The sequence below is a fragment of the Theobroma cacao genome, chromosome 10, assembly GCF_000208745.1.
Source record: "Theobroma cacao cultivar B97-61/B2 chromosome 10, Criollo_cocoa_genome_V2, whole genome shotgun sequence".
NCBI classification, from domain to species: Eukaryota; Viridiplantae; Streptophyta; class Magnoliopsida; order Malvales; family Malvaceae; genus Theobroma; species Theobroma cacao.
This window is the reverse complement of record NC_030859.1, coordinates 1,228,436-1,252,568: the sequence shown is the minus strand read 5'-3', so window position 1 is coordinate 1,252,568 and position 24,133 is coordinate 1,228,436. Positions and strand designations below refer to the sequence as shown.

The window sequence follows — 24,133 nt, the reverse complement described above, 5'->3', positions numbered from 1 at the left end:
TTCAATTAATACCAGTTTATTTTTTTCTCTATCAGTAAAAATCGAACATTCATGCAGTTCACTAATATAATATTACTTTTTCTACAAACTCTTTTGAAGGTACCAAATTAAAATCTACTCTAGCATAATCAATATTTCCTATGATTTTTTTCGTAGCGTAGCTACGGACACCATCCTAGTATATATAATTTCACCCCATATATGATTAGTTCTATTTTTTCTTCCCTCATTAAACATGAGTACATAGTAATATAATGAGCAAGGTCTTGTGTTTCATTATTACACGTGAAAATTGTACAATGCAGGAGAGAAGCATTTTTCTTACAAGAACCTTGATAATTCCAACAAAATAATAATAATTCACTCCTTCTGTCTCTTTTTTTATTTATATTTTTCTTACAACAGTTAATATTTAAAATTTTTAATATAAAATATGTCAAAGTCGAAATTTTTTTTCTTAATCTCCGTAAAAGGATCACAAAAATATAGCCATGGAAGGGGTATATTTTAAGCTATATATATAAACCAATTAATTAAAAGGATAAAAACAGAAACAAAAGATAAAATAGAAAAAAATCATATGAAATTCTTTCATATATGGTCGGTATTGAACTGTCATACACGTGGCAAATGTCAAGGGGGGCTCAACCGAAATAATATTAATTAATCTCTCTTAATTTGGACATGCACCAAGCTCTTTCCAATCTTATAAAAAATTAAATTAAATAATATATTATACTCTAAGTCAAACAACTAAGTAAGCTACAAACATGCATGGGTATTTCCACAGGATTATTATTAAACCAAAATATTATTTTAAAATTAATGTTAGTACTTATTTAAATATTCTTCTCAATAATTAGAAAATTAAAATAATTCCAAACGCCGACAAATAAAAATTGACGGTTTTTGATGATTTTTTTAACTTAATAAACCGACTTTCAACAGTGAATCAAATAACAATAAGAATAATAATAAGTTCTAATGATTAGAGTATAAGATCATATGGTACGAGATATATATAAAAATAAAAGATGAAATTATTATTGTCATTATTATAATACTTGTTCTGTTTTTTTATTTTTATGAAAATTAAGATAAAAAATTTGATTTTATTAAAAAAATAAATTAAAGTAGCTAAGAGTTAATATTGAAATTATAATCATGAGACAGTTCAAGATTAGCTAAAAACAGTTGAGATTCTTTCTGGGCCGACCTTTTGTTCTTGGGATTGGTACGTAGTGACAACCAGACAGATACAGAATGTAAGTCAGCTGTGGGATTCTTAATATTTTTTGCATGAAAATTTTGATTTTTTCATGGAATCCCTCAGGCTGTTGGGGTTTAAGTCAAACTGTGGAGCCAAAATCTTCACAATATTTTAAGACCTTAGCCAATAAACCAAAAATAATTGAGAACAGTTGATCCACTAGCTAGCTAGCTAGTCAATTTGATCCAACATTATTAAATCATGACTTACTCGAAATATAAACAATCCAAACTCAAAATGATCACTAAGTTTAAACTTGATCCTAACTCGAACTCGGACCTTATTATTATATGCTTGCAGAGCAGATCATATAACAAAAATTAACCTATATACGAAAGATAGTTTAATAATCGCTTGAACATGAATATATTCGAAAAACGATAGTCACCTTATTTTTCAAGTCTAAGCTTAACCCTAATTTGAATCTTATTATTTTATACCTGCAGAGTGGGTCGTACAACAAAAAATTAACTTGTACACGAAAGATCGCTCAATAATCACTCAAACCCGAACATATTGAAAAAAACAATATTAACCCAATGTTTCATGTCTAGTATTAAGACAAAATCTTTTACTTGGTTACAATATAAGATTTGTATCAGAAGGTTTTGTCCACATAGAAGCAACTTTCATTAATTAATCAATTCAAGAGTTTGGCCACAGTTAAAAGACAATAAATTCTATTGCATGCCAGACATTTGTCACTAGACTATTACGAACACACACATCAATTTCAATCAAAATTTGTAAGAACTCGAAAGGCAAAATTATGAGAGATTTGGTCTGTGGATTGGATGGATGGGTGTGAGCCATGCATATCTCGCATATGTGGGCTTTTCCATGTATTAATCCAAGATATATAGCTAAGTCCCCTACCTTTGATATATTCCTGAGATATGAAGCAAAAATCTCTCCCCTTTGGATTCTTCATGATATGTCCATATCAGATTTCAATTAACTCCCTTTTTTATTTCCTCAAATATATAGGCTTACTTCACTTGGCAGAATTCTGCCATATATAATTGCTCCTACATATATATGTATTGCTATTTGTTCATTACCACTAGCACCACTTGCGCTTGTTTCATGCCTTGTCAAACTTGAACATTGGAACAAATCATACATATAAAAATCTTAACTTACAAATTGTACATATATCAAATTAGACCATAATTTCAAGAGCCGGAACAGACAATGGGTAGTTATGTAAATGGGTATGAGTAATAATCTTAAAATATTGGTTCTTTAAATCCTATTATAAATAATGAATTGTTTTGTTATTGAATTTGAATTCGATTGTATTTTGTAACGGTGTTCATATCATTTTTAACTAAATAAATGGATTCGAGCACTTTAACATTTAGTTCATTACTTGGTACATGATCTCTTACCTAAAGAGTATGATTCAAATCATTTTCTCTCAATTATAATAAAAAAACTAAATAAACCGGTTCAAATTGTAATTGAGTTTGTATAATATATATTAAATTTTATAATTGAATTTAACTACAAAAACCTCAAAATTAAAAAGAAAAAAAAAACCTTGAGCCTAATGAGACAAGAACAAAGAACTATATAAGAATTGAATCTTTGAGACTTAGGAATAAAATAAGACAAAAATCCATTAAATCACTTTAATAAAATAATAAAAAGGTGGCAAACTACTACCGCACCTGTACTAAATGCATGCACCCAAACTCCTATAAATACCTTCTCTGAAGGAAACCCCTCCCCTATCCCTCTCCATCACTTACTCCCACTACCAGACATTTCCCAAGCAAACTGAGAGTGAAAAATGCCTTCTTCAGCTCCATGTATTGCTTTGGTCTCAAAATCCAATGTTTTCCCAGACCAGAAATCGAAGCTAGGAGAACTGAAGCTCTCAGTTTCAGATCTCCCAATGCTGTCTTGCCATTACATCCAGAAAGGTTGTCTTTTCACCCGCTCTCCCATTCCTATCGACTCCCTCGTCTCCCTTCTCAAACAATCACTGTCCAAGACGCTGTCGTTCTTCCCTCCCCTTGCTGGCCGGCTTCACACCGACCCGAATGGTTACATCTACGTGACTTGCAACGACGGCGGCGTTGAATTCTACCATGCCACTTGTAAGGGTCTGTCGATTCGGGACGTCATTGGTCCTCTCGACGTTCCCGAGTTCGTTAAGAAGTTTTTCTGTTTCGACAAGACGGTTAGTTACCAGGGGCATTTTAAACCGATCATGGCCGTCCAAGTTACCGAGCTCGGTGACGGGGTCTTCATCGGATGCTCCGTTAACCATGCGGTGACTGACGGTACGTCGTTTTGGAATTTCTTCAACACATTCGCCGAGCTTTGCAAGAAAATTAGTAGTAATAATCAGAACTTTGAGAAAATCGCAAGGCAGCCAGATTTTTCCCGGAATTCTGTTTTGGTTTCGCCGGCGATTCTGAAAGTCCCCGAAGGTGGCCCCAAAGTTACATTCAACGAAAAAGAGCGGTTACGGGAGAGAATCTTCAGTTTCAGCAGAGAAGCTATTTTGGAACTCAAAGCCAGAGTTAACAACAACGAGGAAGAGCTTCTCGTTAACGGAAACTTCAACGCCGTTGAGATTCTCGGCAAACAAAGTAACGACAAGTACCATAACGAGAAAAGCAAGAGTCGGTTGTTCAGAACCGCTCCGGTTTCAAATACGGCGGAGATTTCGTCGTTTCAATCACTCTGCGCTCTGCTTTGGCGAGCGGTGACACGTGCGAGGAAGCTTCCGTCTTTCCAAAAGACGACGTTCAGAATGGCGGTGAATTGTCGCCACAGGCTGAACCCGAAGCTGGACCCTTTGTACTTCGGGAACGCGATTCAAAGCATTCCAACGTACGCGTCAGCGGGTGACGTGACTTCACGTGAACTGCGCTGGTGCGCGGAGCAGTTAAACCAGAGCGTGAGGTCCCACGACGACGAAACGGTGCGTCGTTTTGTGAAGGAGTGGGAGAAAGATCCGCGGTGTTTCCCGTTGGGGAACTTCGACGGCGCATCGATGACGATGGGGAGTTCCCCGCGGTTCCCGATGTACGACAACGATTTCGGGTGGGGCCGGCCGTTGGTTGTCAGGAGCGGCGGCGCCAATAAATTCGACGGGAAGATCTCCGCTTTCCCTGGGCGGGAAGGTAACGGGAGCGTTGACCTGGAAGTTGTTTTGGCGCCCGAAACCATGGCTGGGATTGAATCTGATCACGAGTTGATGCAGTATGTAACGAATTAACCTTTCAACGGTTCCTGATGGTGATCTGAGGGTTACGTGTACTGAATCAGGACCGTTGACAGTGTTTGAGATGGTGGGACCGGACTTTAGGGTGGGGTCTAACCAGGATAGGTGTCCTTGTTGTGTTTTTGGTAGTCTTTTGTTTTGATCAGAAAATTTGAAGTTTGTTTTCTTAAAAGTACCGCCTTTATTGTTTGTTGAAGAAGAATCTAAGGATAAGGAAGAATTAAATGAGGCTTTTTGGAATTTAACAGTTTTCTAAATTGGGAAAAAAGACAACAAAAGTAGTTGGTAATAAACTTACTTTTTCAGGAAAAAAAATAACAACAATGTAATTTTTGTCCTCACATTCACACCAATAGGTAAATGATTATAAAAAAACTTATAAACGTAAACGTTATACACTATAATAAGACTTACACAACTTTTCACTAATATAGGAGAAAATGACTTTTTTAGGGACAATTTTCTAACCTAATACAAGGTTGGTTCCCTTCCAAAAGTGGAGAAAATTAATTAATTACTACAGAGGTGGCAAATTCTATATTATTTTGATAAAAAGAAAGAAATGAGGGGAGTTGGTCAATCTTAAGATTTTCATCTGAATGGTAAAATTTTCTCTGGGTGTATTCATTGAATCTCAATCTGAAATGGAAGGTCATTCAGTAATTCAGAAAAAGACAAGAAGGGGTTGCCATATGCTCGGTATCTGGGAAAGAATTGGCACATGCTTCATGGTGTTCAATCAAAGAAGAAAAGATTTTGTGCTTTCCTCCAAAGGAATTAACAAGTGTCTAACCAGAGGCACATGGATGATTTATTGCTTAGGCCCACTACATGGCAAATCACCAAAAGCTTTTAGTGATAATCCTGCTTGATGCTATTCTCTTCAATTCATTAACCCCACAGGTGATTTTTCAAAAGGGTTTTCATCAGACGAAAGAAAAGACCACATCTTGTATTAAAACCAATGGGAAATGTATTTATCATAAAATGTGTCATAGCAATGCTAAACGCAAGGAAAGACATTTCGGGAGCCATGTTTTCTAAAAAGGCCCCGCCAGCTACCCCCTCACCCTCTCTTGCCGTCTTTTTGTTCTTCTCGTTCAGAAAGAAGAAGATTCTCAAAGACTTACAGAACCGAAAAGGACTAACCACCAAACTGTTAGAAGGGATGGGCCTCCTTTCTTAGAATATCTGATGCGGTTCGGATCCTTATGTTTAGGTTCCAGCTGAGGCAGATAGAGCAACAGGCTTTGAGTCCTCTGCTTTCTCATGCTCGTTGTTAAGTATCTGAAAAAGATTCCCAAAATTAATTAAACCAGGTTATGCAACAACCATAAACCATTTAGCCAACTGTTGAATGTTCATATTTTTCCACATAATGAAATGATGACGTCAACTAGGATAAAACAATCTTTAACATGAAGCCATGTCTGGAAAATTGTGGCCCTTGAGCATAAGAAGATGAATATTAGCATTAACAACTTCTTATAGTATCAGCAACCCTCAGTTCAGGTTATAACCAATGACCAAGTCAATAAGTTATGATTTAAAAGGATTATGCAAAAATATGTTAACAGTTACCTCACCTTGTTGTTGATCACATTGTGAAGAGCAATTACACTTCTGATGAGAGAAGAAAGATAGATCACCAACATCATATCATTTGTTTTCACTGTCAAAGATACAATACAAGAACAATCCAAGAAATCAGAACATTTATTGAAAAAATAAGTTAAAGTCGAAGCAAGATGTAAAGATAGGGCAGTGTAAATTTTATATGTGTATCTCACCTGCAAAAGCCTTGATCAACTCTCCCACATTGAGATTAGGAAGTAGGTTAAAAACATCCTACAAAATTTTGAAGAGATATCAGCACAAAATCAGAATGACCGCATGATATGGCGCTAACATGCAAAACTAACAGGCTTTGCCTCATGAAATTAAATATATATATGCCAGAAAATATTAAAGCGGTAAAAGTGGGTGCTGAAAAGAGCTACAATATATTATTATCCCAAACCAACCTGCAAATGATACAGAATTTCATGATTTAGTGGAAGTTTTCCTTCAATTACAAGATCAAGGTAACTTCTTATTTCTTGAAGTCGACCATCCAATCCTTTCAAGGCTGTGAGTTTACGCGTCACCTCTGTAGCAAGGGTGCTAATGTTTGTATCCTTCACATCCCTGAGCAAGTGCTCCACACCTGTTAAACAGGGCAACAAATAAAAATCAAAACCAAATAAATGAAGCATATTATGTATGCTGCACCTAGCTTGCAATTTAAAACAAAAAATGGATTCACATTCAACACATAGGCATTCCGCATACCAATTTCCTCAACTTCATGAGCTGCAATTTCAGATGGCACATGCACAAACACTTTTTGGCTTTTCTGAGTGGCATTCTGAGACCACATAGGACACCAGTTAGGATTCTACTCAGACCACACATGGAGGCTGTTTATAGGAAGTTCTAAGAAAACTCAACCAATACAAACTTATTTCATTACCTCTTTCACCTCTTCAACAGCACAGTAAGCTTTTGTGGGTATTCCCAGCTCTTTAGGTTGAACATCAATGATGACCAAGACAGGATTTGATACATAGCTGCAATATCAGGACTACAACTTAACTGATAAAGGATAATTGAAGAAAAAGGCATTACAAATGGAATTAGAGATGACAAACTTACTCATTGAACAATCCATGAATATCCAGATCATTCTCCCGTAGTTTAGGGCCAGTACTGTACCACCCAACAACGTGTTCCTTGGCTGAAAACGTACAATGTCAATCTAATAACATCAGTTCCACCACATAGTTTACGTGAAACATGAGACCATGTTCAAAATAATACCATTTATTCTCTTAAACATGGCAAACATGGACTCATGGTAGTTGTGATCAAGAAACCAAATGCTTGGGTCCTTCTCATCTTCTTCAAATGGCACTGCAAATTAACATTTCAAATATCAAATGGGATGAGTGATGCTTTTAATCTAGAAGCAGAAGAGCTTTCAGACGCATAGAAGCTTTTTCAAAAGTACCTCACGACAAAAACCTAATAAAACCATGCTAAACAAGGTAAAGCACAATCTCAATGAGCATGCTACTGAAACGCAAGTAGAAAAAAGCATTAAATCAATACAATATAGAATCTACATAAAAAAATTCAGACCAATTTGTAAAAGCTGGTTTATTGGAATCTAAATACAGCATTACTTCAAATTCAAAACATGCCAGTACCAACACTTGTTTGCAGGTAAGAACTAGTACTATAATTGGTTTAAATGTCACTGGCTGTCCCGTATATGCAATAATGCAAATTCAAAGGCTCTCTCCAATGCATGGTACCACACCTGTAGCACAACTAATACATCTCAAAATGTACAAGTATTCCAATCAAGTAACGAAGCTAAAGTTTTCCACTTTGATACCATACACAACGTTCCAAGCAAGTTTACACTAATATCTTTCTCTGTTAAGGCAGCTCAAACCAAAAAAGATCATTGCTTGGGGCAGTGAAAATCGAGCAAACCACAGAAACATAATTGACATCACAACAGAAAAAGTAGCTTCCTCAATGAAAATATACTACATTTATCAATTAGTTCAAGAAAAATAACAAAATTCAAAATCAAAGCTCTCTCTCTCAGTTTCGCTCCAGAATCCTAGATCGATCTTCCATTTCTGAGAAAAAAAAGAAAAGAAAATTAGTGATTTAAGTTAGAAAGAAGGAGCAGATTACCTGCGTAGCTGTTGGTGACATCGACGGAACCTTTGAAAGAGGATCCAAGCAAGACGCCGACGACTCGCTTGCGAGTGTCTTTGGCGACTCTGTTGTAGTTGTCGACTATGCTTAGGAGAACCAGAGGGTGTACGATCACCTTCTCTATCGGTCTCGATGAGATCTCCTGCGTTGTTATCACATCCATCCTCCTTCGATTTTCTCTTCGAGAGCCTTCTTTTTGAATTTCTGTTTCTTTTCTTTCTTCCTTTGTTCGTTGCTTCTTCTCCAGGAAAGCTTGTTACTTGTTTAAACTCTTGAGCTAGCTTATGGATCTGGTATGGCCCTAGTCGTCCCAAAATAATTGGGCTAATAGGCCCAATTTATATATAAATTGGGCTAATTTGACTCATAAATAAGTCTGATTAGAGCCCAATTTTCATTGTTTTATGGACCTATTCATTTAAAAAATTGGGCAGTTGGCCCAGTTAGTGGGTAAAGTATGGGCCTTGTAAGCTCAAACCCAATTGGGGTAGACTGAAGTGGACTATGGACATAAGATATTAGGCCTCACTGGCCGTGGAAAGCAATGATTTGGACCCCATTGGCCTGCTTAAATCAGTCCATCTTATTGGGCCTAAATAAAATTGGGCTACACTTTGGACCAAGTGCATAAATAAGGTAGGCCATTTCGGCCCGAGATTTGATTAGATCGGACATTTTGTTTGAAGTGTTTATATTTGATATATTATCAGTGAGCCAAATATTGTTATCTCAGTAATAAATAAATTTAGAAGTTGGGAACCCTCAAATATTTTTTAAAGATATTTATTTTGATGGATTTTTGAATTTTTACTTATATATATATATATATCTATGAGGTCAAAAGTTGTGATTAAGTGATAGTATATAAGTACTATATACTAACAGGAATCAAATATAAACCCTCCTCGAAATGTATAAATCTTCTTTGGCTCGAACTTTATTTGTCTACCCTAAGAATCTACGCATTGGCTTGATTTAAAGAGGATTGGATTGGACATACATTTTGTTCGAATTGGTCCAAACGGAATTGATCTTCTTTCGTTGGTACTGAATTTTTGGGCAATTAATTTAATATTCTTCTTCTTTTTTTTTTTGTTTATTCGGTCACATTAACATTTTGAATTTTGGGGTCTTTTTTTAGTTATCAGCAAAGAAGAAACTATTGTTTGGGAAAAATCACTTAGTTAGGTTCATCAGTCATCAATGTAAGCTTAGAGACTTTTAAATATAAATTAAGATCTTTATGAGAAAACTTATTTTAAAAGTTTTTGTTTAAAAATAATTTAATTATTGGACTTCAATATTATTTTTGAAAAGCAAAATCATATTATCAAAAAATTATCCGCAAGAACAATACAAGATCCCATTGTTACAAAAAAGCACCCATTCGATGCCATCATGAACTAATTAACTAAACACCGGTAACGTATCTTAAATATTGTGAATAACACCCGTTTTTGCAAATTTGTCAATTAAATCATTGACCGCCCGAGGAATATAATAGATTTATCACCCCTCTAATTGAGTTGTTAAAGAATTAACTTGTAAAATATGATTCCTAAGCTTCAACGGATTCATGCGTCAAAAATTTACCACTCAACTAACTGCATTTTGAAAATGACTCTTAGAGCGGAGGTCACCGTGTGAGGCCGATTATATTTACATATATATTATGAAGATTGTTTTTATGCACATTAAGAGACTAATGCATGTGATTATCAAAAGATGTTGGCAACTTACGCATTTATTTTTTTATGTTAAAAAAAACATAAAATTTGGCTGTTACTTGTCTTTTTAATATTCATGAAGTAAAAGAAGTTTAGGTTAAAAAAGGAATATTCTTGGAGATAATTATTGCCTTAATGGTCTAAACCAAAATGAAGAATAATTCAAAGATGGGAAGCAAACCCCAAGGCAAAGAATCCATTTTTATGCACTTCAAGGAAGACATTTTCTCATGAGAGGAAGCACATCCCAATTTCCAAGCAATTAATTTCATTGGAAAAACCAAATCCGACAGAGTAAACATGGAGAGCAAAGAGTTTTTATGAGCATGTAGAGGAGGAATGTCCGAAGCATTGATTTTCAATATTACGACGCAATAATCCTATCCTATTTTGTCCATCATGGCTAAGATTCTAACAACAATATTAGTAAAGAAGAAAGGGATTTTGTGTTTTCACAGGAAACTTAAGCGAAGATCCAATGGTGGGTGATGATCAGTTTCTGGGGTACTGATTTTGTAAGGAAATGTTGCTGTTTCCCTGCATTGATCACTTGCATGGAATCTCAGATGCTTCTCCTGCTGATGATCGGATTCTTCAAAGGAATTCAAAGGAAAAAGCTGTAGAGTCTCGATAACCCTTTCAGGCTGACATCCCTTAACCTGATCATGATGATGGTTAACCTCAAAAAACCCTGCAAAAACCCAAGAAAAATGATTTCCATCAGAACCAAACGAAAAGAATAAAGGAACCCCAAGAAAAAGATTTTTCCAGAAGGTTACGTTTAGAAGAAGAAATCCTGTTGTCTCTGCAAATGAAGTCGTTTTCATCCATGGAGACCTTCCGACGCTTCTGTCTTTCCCTAGCTTTATGGTTCTGAAACCAGTAAAAAACATTCTTGCTCTCGATCTTCCCATAAAAGCTAAGCTGAGTCGAAATCTTCTGGATTTGATCGGTGCTCGGGGTTCGAAGTCCCGACCGGAACAAGTCGGTCAGAACCTTAACCTGTTCCGTCGTGGGATTCCATCTCCCGCACTTAGTTCCCCCACCACCACCACCGCCACCACCGCTTCCATTATTCCCATTTCCCCGAACACTTCCAGCTTTAATGCAAAACCCTGACAACCCATCATCCATGTTTCCCAAAAAGCTTTCAGAACAAACCCCAAATCCAAATCTGAACCTATAAGAACTTTCTCCCCTTCTTTTTTCCTCTCACTTCTGAACTGAAAAGACACGAGCTCGTGTGTGTTATATATATATGAATGAACTTTTCTTTGTAGTTATCTTTTGTTTGTATCTGATTAGTGATCGAAAGCAAAAGTAGAATCAAACCCTTTAATTTATATGAGTTTTTGCTTTGATTTTAGGGTTCATGAAGATTGGTTTTAAAGGGGTTTGATCGTCTGGTTTTTTGTGCAAAGACAGAGAGAGAGAGAGAGAGAGAGAGAGAGACATGCGTAAAAGCTGCCACTGTTCAACGTTTTGGTCGGCGAGCAGACAAGAAGTAAGTTTCATTAATAAATATTTTTATATTTTAATTACGTGATGTATTAAAATTTTTGAGTTTTCTTTGATCTCTCTGCACGTATAGAAAGGAGGGGTATTGTGTTTTTCAGTAAAGGTGTGCACTTTTCCATCTAGTATAGTCCAACACCACCACGACATGTGAATAATCCAAGATTTGCTTCTAAATTAATTACCACAACTATGCTAAAGAATGCCAATAATGTTTCAATCTTTGATTATTTAATTATATTTGTTATTTTTAACTTGGTGATCACTAGCTAGCATGACATTGTTCAAAGGCATAGGAGGCTCCCCTCTCGCATGAAACCCTAAAATAATCGATTTATTTTCCACGAGTTCATCTGATAAGATGGAGATATATTTAATTCAAATTTTAAGAATCGATCGATTAATATAATTCATTTCTGACAAAAAATTGTGTCATTTTAACTTATTGAAGCATCAAATTTCAAAAGAATAGTCATGGGACTGTTTATTGGATGAGTGAGGGGACGAAAGATTGATGCAAGTGAAAGTCAAAGGTTCACATTGTTTGGATCTTCCTTTGGAGGGTTGTGATGATCGAAAACTATACTGACAGAGAGACTGAGTTAGGTTGACCAGGAGTAGATATGTCAGTCAAAAGAAGTTAGGGGGTTGGGGGGCGGGAGGAGAAAAACCTTCTTTTAAGGGTGTGGGAACACAAAGTAGAAGACAAGAAAGCCACCAAATTGAGACTCGGGAGAGACAACTCATGACCAGCCAAAGAAGGGGAAAAAAGCAACTTGGATTTTCTTATATCATGTGCCTCCTATCTTACCAGGGCCACTACATCTTCTCCCCCCTTCTTCAAATTTAGGGCAATTTAAAAAAAATATAAAGTAGTTCAGTTTGATCTCTTAGGTAACTAAAGTGTCTGCTTTGTAGTTCAGGCCTTCTGCTTCTCCAAGAACATATTTTGAATACTCATCACCAAGTTTTGAAGGATGGGGAATTGAAATTTTGGTTCGAGATAAAGCGATATGGTTGCTAAAATTATGGTTATTTTGTAAGTGAACTTAGGGATGACAAAGGATAGCATGTAAACTTGTTTTTGGGTAAGACCGGCTCTTGTAACGAGTATTTACATGGGCATTAAATTTTATAATCAAGTTTGAATTACAGGTACATCAAAATTAAATGAATACATTACTCATTATCATTTTTAAATAAACTCAATTTCTAAATAAACATCAAATCATGGTTATTTTGTGAGTGAACTTAAGGATGACAAATAAGTAGTATGTAAACCCGTTTTTTAGTAGGATACGGATATTAGATTTTGTAATCAGATTTAAATACAGATATCTCAAAATTAATGAATAATTCTACCCATTGCAATTTTGAAAGAACTCAATGAAAATTTGGATCGAAAATATATTTGACATGAACTAATAAGATCCTAATGAAACAATAATGATCCTTTTCCGTTTGTTCATATTCATCCTTTGCCTCGTTATGTTCATCAAAATTAAACTCGATAGAATTCTAGCTAGGTTAGGTCAAGAAGTAAGTACTAAAGAAGGGGTAAAAAATGTTGTATTGGGTCTACAATTCCCAAAGAATTTCATATATAAACAAACTAAAAAAAATTAGGAGAAGAAATTGTCTCTTAGCACTTGGCAGTGCGTTCTAACTTCTAGGCAAACATTGTATAATAATCATATATAGATTTGGAATTGGAAAGAAACCTAATCCTTTCTTTGCTTTGAGCACTGCCGTCACTATGTCACCAAACATATAATTTAAACCCTAAAGATCTCTAACTTTCAAAGTGCAATGAGGGGCCAAAGGGAGGGTACTGGTGAGATTGGAGAAAGAGCCAACAAAGATTGTGTGTCTGGGTATGATTGTCGGGTTTCTGATATGTGTTGTCCACGTAGATCCTAGGACCATATAAATCCCACCATGCAAGGACAAAAAAGGCACCAAAAAAAGATGTTATAATCACTGAGAAACTAACGAGGAAGAAAAGAAAGCAAACCCTAATTGGGTTTTTATATATATATATTTAGAGAGAGAGAGGGAGAGAGAGAGAGAACGAAGGGAAGAAAATATAGGGCACGCGTGAAATCTAGGCCCGCCCCAAGTTTCCCGACGACTTCCTCTCCTCCTTTTTGTCTGGTCTTTTCTCTTTTTGTTGTTTGTCTCCACCACTTTTTGTCGGTAAATCCATGAATGCTGTATTAATTAACTAGGAAGGGTGGGTGATGATCTGATAACAGGCAGCGTAATCAGGGGGGGGGAGGGGGGGAGCAGAAAACATTCTTGAGACCCAATCATAGGAAGAGGAAATGGACAGCTTAAATGGTGGACATGACAGATGGGTGTTAGGGGGAGGGGACAGAGATACTGATGGACATAGCTAGGTTGATGATGACCAATCACAAGACAACACATGGGGTTAAATTAGCTCGAGGCTTGTTTTTAGAAGCTGTGACTAATCAGTTAGCAGCGTCAATCCCTCTACTGTTTTGAGTAAAATTTTGGTATTGAGTGCTTTTTAAGTGTATTATTTTATGAGGTTAGTTAATAAATTTATTTATAGAAATAATTTAACTTAAATGATAGAGTAATCTTTAAACTATTATATTTAATGTGAAAAAAAAATTTCTATTATTTTTGTTATATTGAAGGAAGTCATTATTTCAATTTTTACCTACACTAGTTCTTAATTATAACAAAAAATTAATAACAGTGAAATTTAATGTCTTCTAAATATCAACTAGTATTGAATATGATGGTTACTAATTTTTTGTTTAGATTTAATGACTTATGTGGATAATATTTTTGTATTAAATGTAAAAATTGATATTTAATGCAATGAATTTCGAGATTAATCTTAAACAATACCGTTAGTTTTGACGCTACGACTTATAATTGAGTAAATGACCACTAAATTACTGAGCTATTGATAATTAATTTGAACACCACACCACCCTAAGCTGTAGAAAGTGAGAGAAAGATTAGATTGGATTGCCGTTATCAACCCATGACTTGAATGCCCATTGGGCCCCAAGTCAGCTACCCCACGTCTTTTGGGCCCAAGGACAACCCTCGGTTTTTGGTAAGATCGAGGCCCAAAAAGGAAACATCTCCATATTCTCTTATTTACATATTGAAATACATGACAATGCCTACATATCATCATTCTCAAAACAAGCACAATCTCAATTGTCGGAAACTGAAATAACAGAATAAACTTCTAAAGTTAGAAGCCGATCCTCACTTCAATCACCATAACCGGACAGGGCAAGGAGGGTCATCCAAGGATGTTTCCATTCATAAATAAGACTTTTAGATTATGAGATAAGCGCGATTTCTAAAGAAACGAAAACAAATTAAAAACAAAATTTAATTCAACCTCACTGGAGGAGGGTAGTGTTTATGATAAGCCACTGGGCAACTACAGGGCGATTTTTCAGACTCAAAACCACAAATAAGTATTACACGACCTTCTCGGAAAATAATGGCCACAACCCACAAAGTATGATTGCCTTGGTACAGAAACTTATCGCTTGGACAGAAGTTACAGGACCTGAGCAGCTGTGTTCAACTTTTCTGCTAAGCCGAGTTGTGTCCTGGTGATGCTTGACAAGTATAGTAACAGCAACTCATCCTGCAAGAGGCAAGAACCACGAGAAATTGTAGGTGCAATTAGAAGCAGATGTCCACGACAGATAGGATCTTAAAACGTAAACAAATACTCCATGAATTAATATCCTAGAAGACCATTGGCCGAACTAAGAAATTTGCTTTGTTGAATTAGGACCAAAGGTTTTTACCGCCAAAGCACCAAAACTTTGTTTCAATGCTAAGTTCAAACAATTGTTATGATACTCGGAAATAAATTAAACTTTATCTTACCTGCAGACTGTCATTCACAAGCTTATCAAAGGCTGGAGGAGATAGTTTAGGTAAGGATGCTACTGTATCTGCTATAAATCTACCTATGCTGTTATCAGCTGCAACCCGCCCTTCCTGAGAATGAAAACAAAATGTTATACAAGGCAGCAGTTGAGAATAAAATAAAGATACGAGCAAAATTACCTACCACAACATCATCAACATATTTGTAGACGTCATCTATCAAAGCCAATAGTCTTTCCATTGTGACTTCCATTCCTTCCAAATCATTTGGCAGTTTGTCAACTGCTGTCGTCTTGAGGATGTCGACTATTTTTACAACAAATTTCTTTAATTAGATTGTATCACAGCAAAATCTTCTCAATTGCATTGCGTAAAAGATTTCTTATATGTGGTCATGGGTGAAAGAAAGACGATAAAAACATGCTGTGCAGAACTACTTAATAACTAACATATAAACATTCCTCTTCACCAGAAACACTCTAGGATAAATGTAGGAGGGAGGATGTCGAGCTTCTACTACCACGACAGGAGTTTAGTTATCATTCTAAACACCCTAAAAAAAGATCAAGTGTACTCCTCTGCCTACTGCAGCTAGAAACCTTCTCACACAAGCATAGAGCTAGGTATGAGAATATGTGTTCAAGTGTGCATGCATACAAGTGTATGTGTTTTAGAGAAAGAGAGAGAGAGAGAGAGAGAGTAGACAATATCTTAATGAAATCAAGATGTTATCTAAGATAGTTTAAGTGTATACATACATCCAAGTCGCTCAGCTTCAACCATACGTAAATCAAGAGGAATTTCCTGGAATTGAGCAGCAAGTTGTAGGTCTCCAAGAGATAAATTGACAGAAACATAAGCCTTTATTGTACCCTCTCCATTCCTAAATCCCGTATCCACCGTCAAATGAACAGGGTTAGGTACTTCCCTAGAATAAAAATCATGGATTAATGCACTACCACCTGTGACTCCAAGCCCAGTGGAATACCTGCAAAGTTACATCGAATTAATGGCTTAGTTTGCACTATTACAGAAATGTACAAACTCGCATTTGGCAATCAATCAGTTAGATTGTGACAGTAGGAAAAAAAAAAACATATTGAAGAGACACTTTTAATATGAACAGTCTTATATTTGCATAATACCCTAATGGAACTGAAGAGCTACAACAGCTATATCTTTCTTCTTCTTCAAACAAAAAAAATAAAATAAAAACTTGGTAGGAGTATTGAGAATTACCATCCGACAATGACTTCTTTCGGATTCACTTTTTGGTGGGAGACTAACATATTATGATGGTATTCTATATCCAAAGCAACCTGCAGCCGTACCATATTGAAAAAATTACAAAAGCAATAAAAAAAAGGAAGTCTCAACTGCTCAAGCCTATGAAAACATTGTCTTCTTTAGTATTACTTAGCAAACTTCAGAGTAAAGATAACTACTGCATCACTTAAAAGGCCAACGTGCATATGAATCAAATATGCAAAGCACTTGAATGTAAAAGATTTCATCTTCATCACTTAGTCACTCAATTAAATGTTCTTGAAATTTAGCACAAGAATCACCAATTTCAATTCGCAAACGGCAAAACCAGAATCCCTAACTATAGCTAGAACGCAAACCTCACTGGCAATTTCAAGACCAAATAACATGATTTAATTCTCTTTTTGAGAAATCTTCATGTTAAAACAGATCTCGAGCCAAAAACTACAAAATTTTCGAAGATAAGAGATTAACAGACCTGTTCGGAGGATTCGGTGTGAGGAACGGCGTAGGAGTTACGGATATCGACAGTGCCGTCAGGGAGGACGGAGCCGAGGAGAGTGCCGATGACGCGTTCGGCTTGGTCGGGACGCCTCACGTAGCAATCACAGATGTTGAATATGACGAGAGGGTGAACCTTCGCCGACAGACTCGCTGTTGACGGCGCATTGAACTGCAAAACGGTGTGCTCGCTGGCCGCCATCTTGTCTCCCCCGATCTCCTTTCGGTTTGAGAAAGTGAAGGAAGTGACGGAGAGAAAGCTAGGGGTTTTTGGGGGGGGGGGGGGGGAGATGATAGGAATTTTGAGAGTTGATTTATCTGGGCCGAGTTTATATATCCCAGAGCTTAACGTCGGTCCATTTTTAACATATTTGGGCCAAGTTTGAGGTAAGTGGGCCTTTTATATATATATATATATATATGTTTTCATTATGTATTTAAAATTTTAATTAATTTAATCATAAAAACAAGGATCGATCATGAACTATACAGACCCGGTCCTATATGGTTGGATTCGGCCAAGGCCAAGCCGGATTTGATCTATTGTGACAAGATTCGATTATTTTATTATCTAATCTAAAGTATAATGAATCCCACCTACATTTGTCTGCACCTAACATCTGTCTTTGGTATTTTAATATGTTTGGAGGTTATTTTCGACTTTTCAATTTTTTTTTGGCTCTTTTCGTCCCCACCTCGTCTCTTCCGCCTATTGAAAAATCAAATTATAAAATGTCATTACCAAAAAAGCCAAGCACAGCTTGGTTTCAACTCTCTCTAATCGAGAGCAAAGAAATATCAAATAAAAGCAGCGATGTTTCCAGGAATGTTCATGCGCAAACGAGACAAGCGGTGGCCTTGAAGCAGCTGAAGGCATATGTGGCTATGTTGGCTTCTGAGTAGGTCTGGTTCGTGTCACTCCTTACATTTTTCATTACCTCTCTTAAAAGACTTGTCCCCTACTCCAATTTAAGGTTGAAAGAAGGCATTTGGAGGCTGAAAAATGAATCCTAAGGTAAATTTAAAGCTTTTTACCGATTGATTTTTAAATTGAACCGTTTATTCATGAGAAATTTAATGTTGTAGCTTGGTGGCTGTTGGTGCTTGAATGTGGCTGGGGATTTGAGATTTGAAAGCGCCAAACTAACATCTAAGGTAAAGATTTCGCTTAATGTTAAAGAATTTAAAGGATTTGAGCATTATATGTTGATTTGCCATAGATTGAGCTATTTTGATAAGGTTGGAAATAAGTTGAAAGCTAGAATTAGTTACGAAATAGAGAATTGAGGTATGAATATTGATGAGTATATGGTTGTTGAATGTTAGACTACATTGGGAGTACGAATGCTACCCCGAACATCCATTCTGTTCCAAAATAGAAAATCTAATAGTTGACTTTCATTAAAAAGGACATTCCAACTACATCAACTACCATGGATTATTTATAGGACAAGGCAATATATTTTGATATATTGGAACACACCGTATTCTTAGGTTTATATTTGTGATTCAAGGCTCTATCACTTCCACCAATGCATAAAGTTAAGTTGAAATTGTTTTTAACAGTACATGCAAGATGGTGACTAAAGCATATGATATACCATTTTGATTATGAAGGTATATGACACCATAGGAAGCAACAAGGTTGAGGATGAGTCATTTTCCAAGTTATTTTTCATTGTAGTTTCTTCCAAGTCTTAGTTTTGTTTGTCCATCAATAGAAAAATTAGTCTTAGTTTTTTTTACGCTAAAACCTACATGTCTTACAACTGGTGTCTACAGTTTCTTGTGTGTTTAGCAGTTCTTTGATATATTAATCAATAAGTTCATTTTTCAACTTTAACATGAAACAACATCATTACAATTGTATAGCTTAGATTAAATATCAGTGGTTAAGTATGGTGATGGGATACTCATGACTTACGTATAATATTGACATTTAGGATTTCAAGTAAAAGAATTTAGTAATTAAATTATTTGATAAATGATCCTATCTGATACAATAAATACATTCAAAACGAATTTAACTTTATGAAGAAATTATGGTGATTGAGGTGCTGAGATTGTTCTCTATATTTTGATTTTGACTTCTTTCCTTTTTTATCTATGCAAAGATGATGATTGGTCCATTGAAGAGAAGAGCCGCACTCTTTCTTTCCCATCATATGAAGAGAGGAATATAACATTGAATGATCAGACTAGACGATCCAGCTGTGAGTAATTTGGCTGCTTCATATGACTCAAAAGCTGTATCTAGGGCATTATTTCTTCATTTTAAGAAGCACCACCAGACCAAAATACATCATGTCATTTTACAAGAAATGCTAAAGCTGAGACTCTGGGTGCCTTTTTCATTATGTCATGTAAAAAGTTTCATGTTACTTCCTAATCAAATGGTTTTATCTGCAAAGACCATTTTATGTTTTTCATAATAAAATATATTATTATTAACTATTCAAAATAATCTACAAATAAAATAATCTTCTCAAATTATATATCAATTAATAACTCCCGCAGCGTAGCACGGGTCGATAACTAATTATTATTATTATTATTAACATTCATATTTTTATATTTTTTCTTTTCAAAAAAATTATTTTTGTACTTTTTACCTTTCAATATTGATAATTAATGAATTTCAATACTTTCAAGCCATAGAGATTTGTAAATGTGAAAAGGTAAATTATAAATGTACCTATTGCAAAATCTCAACTCACACGTGTGTGTGTGTGTATATATATAAAAGTTTTTACTCATAAGTATTTTAGAAATTTTCATATCACGTAATATTTTTTGTTAACGTATCGATCAGAATACATTATCGTGAATCAATGTATTTAATATATAATTATTATTATAAAATAATAATATCATTATCTTTGAAAAGTGCCATGTGATAACAAAACCCATTCTATAAAAAGGTTTCAAAATCAAATAATAATGAATGCCAACTCAAACGTTTGTAAAATGTAATTTCACCTCTTTTCCATCTCTTTTGAGAGAAAAAGATATATCAATGGGAAGAAATCTTGATTTCCATATAAAAAAAAAGAAGAAAGAAGAAGAGAAAGTGTTCTTAATGAATAGCTATATTTGTCAATGGAATTAAAGTCATAAGGGGTACTCTGATTTGAAGTATTCCATGCTTAAAAAATGATGTATGCAACAAAAAGGTTGCATTAATTTGGCCCAAATATAGCAAGTTCGTTTACTATCACTTTCATGTGATTCACCTTTTATAGCAAGAGGGTTTGCAGAACAATAGAGATGGTAATGGATATCTTATTACAGGGTACTCGTAGATATCGGATCCGGTTATATATGATTAGGATATCCTATAATCGGGTTTGGGTAGTGATTTCACTATCCGTATCAAGTTCGGGTAGGATTTGGGTATCACCCATTGGATACCCGTTGCCTGAATACGATTACCATTTATAAATATTTTATTATTATTTTAATAATTAATTAAAAATATACAATTTTTACCAACTTTACAAGTAATTTTTTTTGTTAAAAACTAACAAATATATGAAAAGTATAATTATTGTAATTATTAAAATGGTGACATTAATATACTTAAATTAAAAAATTATTAGATTGTTAATCATGTTTAAATAATATGAATATCATATCATATTATAAAAGAATATAATTACTATTATATATATATATATATACTTTTAGCATAAATATATTTACTTTCTATATTGTGTTTTAACATTATAAAAATTACGACTTATAAAATTATTAATTATAATATATATACCATTATTTATATAAACTTATAACATATATACTTAAATAGAGCTTTTGAGATTAGAATAGTTTTGGAACCTAACTATTTTTTTTAATTTCATGAAATTAAGGACAAATTCATATAGTTAATTAAATTAATTTGTGAAACTATTATTATTAATTAACTTGTAATGGCCTTTCAAAAAAAATTAATTAAATTGTAATGTTTTTTAATATATATAGTTTATATATTGTGTTAATTTATAAGAAATATAATTACTATTATATATATACTAAAATATTTTTAGTATATATATACTTTAAATATAAATATATTTACTTTTTATTTTGTGTTAACATTGCCAAATTATTAATTACAATATATATAATTTTATTTATATAAACTTATAATATATAAACTTAAAGAGAAGTTGTGAGATTATAATACTTTTGAAATCTAGTTATTTTTTTAATTTCATGTAATTAAGAACAAACTCGTGTAGTTAATTAAATTAATTCATGAACTTTAATTATTAATTAACTTGTAATGTCCTTTAATATATATATTTTATATATGTTAAGTTCATTTATAAAGAATATAATTATATATATATATATATATGAGTGTGTGTGTGTGTGTGTGTATATGTATATTTGTACTTTAAATATAAACATATTTACTTTCTACTTTGTGTTAACATTNATATATAAATTATATATATATATATATATGATGTGTGTGTGTGTGTGTGTATATGTATATTTGTACTTTAAATATAAACATATTTACTTTCTACTTTGTGTTAACATTACAAAAATTATAACTCATAAAATTATTAATTACATTATATATACCTTCGTTTGTATAAACTTATAACATATAAATCTCAAGAGAAGTTGTGAAATTAGAATAGTTTGAAAACTTAATTATTTTTTTTAATTTCTTGTAATTAAGGATCAACTTATATAGTTAATTAAATTAATTAATGAAACTATGATTATTAATTGTAATGTCTTTTAATATATATACTTTATATACATTGGGTTCATTTATAAGAAATATAATTACCATTATATATATTTGTTAAAATACTTTTAGTATATATACACTTTAAATATAAATATATTTGCTTTCTATTTTGTGTTAACATTACCAAAATTATAACTAATAAATTTATTAATTATATTTGAAATTTTTTTTAGATTATTTAAACTTAAATTTTATCATTTGTGTGTTTTAATTAATTGAATTTTTTGTAAATTATATAGAATATGTAAGAAAAATATTATTATATATAGATATCGATTTGGATTCGGGTAATTAGGTACCCATGAATAGTATTTTAATTATTTTTTTACATAATCGGGTTTTTAAACGAGTTAAGGTAATTATTGAGTAGTGGGGATGTGTTAGGGTTAGGGTAATAATTTTAAAAAATATTCGAGTAGTTTATTTTTTATAAGATTCGGGGTCGGGCACCTCAAAATTAGCGGGTACTTTACTCGTTGACATCCCTAAACAACAATATATTAAGCCATAAAGTAGCAGAAGATAAGTTGAAGCTATTGTTGTTGATGAAGATTGTAGCTTAAGATTGAAGAAGACTAAAGACTAAGGAAAGAAGAATGACATGTTTTATTTATATTAATTGTACAATTTTACTTTTACTGCTTTGTAGTTTATCGTGGTTATTTTACCTAGGTTAATATTGTTAGTAAATTAGTTAGTTTTCTAGCTGGTTTCTTATTGGTCAATTGCTTGTATAAAAACTGTTGTAATAACTGAGCATTGATAAGAAATATACGCAGTTTTTTTTCTCTGGCTTTCCTTTCGATTCATTAAACTTTAGAGCATCTTCAATCATGGTATCAGAGTAACTATAGGTTAGGGTTCTGAATTTTTCATCTGATCTTGAATTTGTTGCGAATTTTGTTTCTAGTTGTTTTTAAATATAGTAGAAAGTTACTCTGTATTGTGTGAAATTTGTTGAATCAATGGCGGAATCAACAGTTACTATGTCAACCTTGTCACCTGTAAAAGATCCCAAGTCTCCTTATTTTCTTATCTCAACCCATGACTTGTACATGATTGCTGAAAAACACAACGCCAGAACATAAACAAGAAAAGCCTTTCACTCAACCTACTCAACTAGATCAAGTTTGGCACTATGCATGACTTCTTTGGCTGAGATAATTGTATGGAATAAAAGAATTCTGGCAGCTAATAGAACCAAAGAAAATACCAACAACATGCCCTGCGAAATTCCTAAGAACTCCTCCACAACTTGCCGTTCTTGCAAGTGTAGCATACTAACCTTATTGGGTCAGACATACTGACAAACTTTTTGAGTTTTTAATGAACAACTTGCACCACGCAAGTTCCATGATGAAATTCGCATCTTGTTAGCAGAGAATAAATAGAGCTGGAACTCGTTTAAAATTCTTTGTCTTTTTATCTATCTTTTAATATATATTGATTTAAAACTAGTTTAAAATTTTTAAAAAATATATCTTTGAAATATGAATATATAAAATATTAACAAATTCAAATTTCCTAAAAGCTTGCAGGGTATTTCACAATCAATTTAGATCTGCAGAGAAAAAAATAGAAACCATCAATTGAATGGTGGACCGCACTAAACCTGGAACAAATATCTTCTGCCGCATGTATAAGTTTTTGTTAATTTGGTAGGTCACATCACATGGATCCTTCTAGACTAGCTTCATCAGATATGGCTAAAGGGGGCTACCAAATCTCATAGAAACCGACTCAAACGTTTTGTTTTTAACTTGCATGTGAACGAATCAGAAGGATGTGGAGCAACTTGAGAAGGGTGTGAACATCATTTTTTAATTTTTTCCCCATATCGGTGTCACATCCCAGCTCATCAGAAACGTGTTTCCCAAAGAAAAAGAAGGGACAAGCTCTCCCAAAAAAGCAAAGATGATGTTAAGTCCACGTGGTGGAATTGTTTTGCATGATGAGCTGGGAGGATTGAAAGATGTCTCGAGAAGGAAGGCAACATTGAAAAGCGTGCCAGTGTCAGGATATCACACGATCAGTACAGAGAAAAACAATGGAGGCCGTGAAGGAAATACTCTGTGTGAACAAAGGAGAAGGTGAAAATAGATACGTAAAGGCTGCAGTAATGACAGTCTCGATATGATCTTATACCCTCTCTCTCTCTCTCTCTATTCTTT

At 34.0% G+C, this 24,133-nt stretch overlaps 4 protein-coding genes and 1 long non-coding RNA gene across 6 annotated transcripts; 2 read left to right on the top strand and 3 right to left on the bottom strand.

Annotated features, from left to right (window-relative positions):
• Window positions 3,012-4,754, top strand: LOC18585937 (uncharacterized acetyltransferase At3g50280). Its single transcript, XM_007009022.2, has one exon. The coding sequence runs from the start codon at window positions 3,066-3,068 to the stop codon at window positions 4,503-4,505; it is 1,440 nt and encodes a 479-aa protein (XP_007009084.2). The 5' UTR covers window positions 3,012-3,065; the 3' UTR covers window positions 4,506-4,754.
• LOC18585936 (26S proteasome non-ATPase regulatory subunit 7 homolog A) lies at window positions 5,438-8,525 on the bottom strand. Of its 2 annotated transcripts, none has more exons than XM_018128656.1 (9): window positions 8,262-8,525; window positions 7,371-7,463; window positions 7,206-7,287; window positions 7,024-7,120; window positions 6,843-6,918; window positions 6,536-6,717; window positions 6,302-6,359; window positions 6,093-6,183; window positions 5,438-5,798 (listed from the first exon to the last, which is right to left on the bottom strand). In XM_018128656.1, exons 1-9 carry the CDS (start codon window positions 8,446-8,448, stop codon window positions 5,630-5,632), a joined length of 1,035 nt encoding a protein of 344 aa, XP_017984145.1. In that variant the 5' UTR covers window positions 8,449-8,525; the 3' UTR covers window positions 5,438-5,629. The 2 variants fall into 2 exon arrangements, with proteins under 2 accessions (XP_017984145.1, XP_007009083.2); XM_007009021.2 differs by having other exon boundaries at window positions 6,098-6,183.
• LOC18585935 (WUSCHEL-related homeobox 7) lies at window positions 10,465-11,146 on the bottom strand. Its single transcript, XM_007009020.2, has 2 exons — window positions 10,792-11,146; window positions 10,465-10,703 (listed from the first exon to the last, which is right to left on the bottom strand). Exons 1-2 carry the CDS (start codon window positions 11,144-11,146, stop codon window positions 10,465-10,467), a joined length of 594 nt encoding a protein of 197 aa, XP_007009082.1.
• LOC18585934 (eukaryotic translation initiation factor 3 subunit F) lies at window positions 14,682-17,471 on the bottom strand. The gene is made up of 6 exons (XM_007009018.2): window positions 17,172-17,471; window positions 16,667-16,746; window positions 16,186-16,415; window positions 15,612-15,733; window positions 15,425-15,538; window positions 14,682-15,176 (listed from the first exon to the last, which is right to left on the bottom strand). The coding sequence occupies exons 1-6, from the start codon at window positions 17,394-17,396 to the stop codon at window positions 15,087-15,089; spliced, it is 861 nt and encodes a 286-aa protein (XP_007009080.2). The 5' UTR covers window positions 17,397-17,471; the 3' UTR covers window positions 14,682-15,086.
• On the top strand, window positions 17,930-19,609 carry LOC18585933. The gene is made up of 3 exons (XR_001929704.1): window positions 17,930-18,209; window positions 18,281-18,349; window positions 19,309-19,609. It is a non-coding gene; the product is annotated as an uncharacterized LOC18585933 (long non-coding RNA).

What these genes read in the sequence shown, in the direction of transcription:
- LOC18585935 (XM_007009020.2), bottom strand. Translation starts at nt 11,146, where the DNA reads ATGGATGATGGGTTGTCAGGGTTTTGCATTAAAGCTGGAAGTGTTCGG. An exon ending in CAGGATTTCTTCTTCTAAAC is followed by an intron (nt 10,704 to 10,791) that starts GTAACCTTCTGG and finishes GGGTTTTTGCAG; the next exon opens with GGTTTTTTGAGGTTAACCAT.
- LOC18585937 (XM_007009022.2), top strand. Translation starts at nt 3,066, where the DNA reads ATGCCTTCTTCAGCTCCATGTATTGCTTTGGTCTCAAAATCCAATGTT.
- LOC18585936 (XM_018128656.1), bottom strand. Translation starts at nt 8,448, where the DNA reads ATGGATGTGATAACAACGCAGGAGATCTCATCGAGACCGATAGAGAAG. An exon ending in TGTCACCAACAGCTACGCAG is followed by an intron (nt 7,464 to 8,261) that starts GTAATCTGCTCC and finishes GTTAATTTGCAG; the next exon opens with TGCCATTTGAAGAAGATGAG. An exon ending in TCATGAAGTTGAGGAAATTG is followed by an intron (nt 6,718 to 6,842) that starts GTATGCGGAATG and finishes CCTGTTTAACAG; the next exon opens with GTGTGGAGCACTTGCTCAGG.
- LOC18585934 (XM_007009018.2), bottom strand. Translation starts at nt 17,396, where the DNA reads ATGGCGGCCAGCGAGCACACCGTTTTGCAGTTCAATGCGCCGTCAACA. An exon ending in ACACCGAATCCTCCGAACAG is followed by an intron (nt 16,747 to 17,171) that starts GTCTGTTAATCT and finishes GTACGGCTGCAG; the next exon opens with GTTGCTTTGGATATAGAATA. An exon ending in TGAAGCTGAGCGACTTGGAT is followed by an intron (nt 15,734 to 16,185) that starts GTATGTATACAC and finishes TTGTAAAAATAG; the next exon opens with TCGACATCCTCAAGACGACA.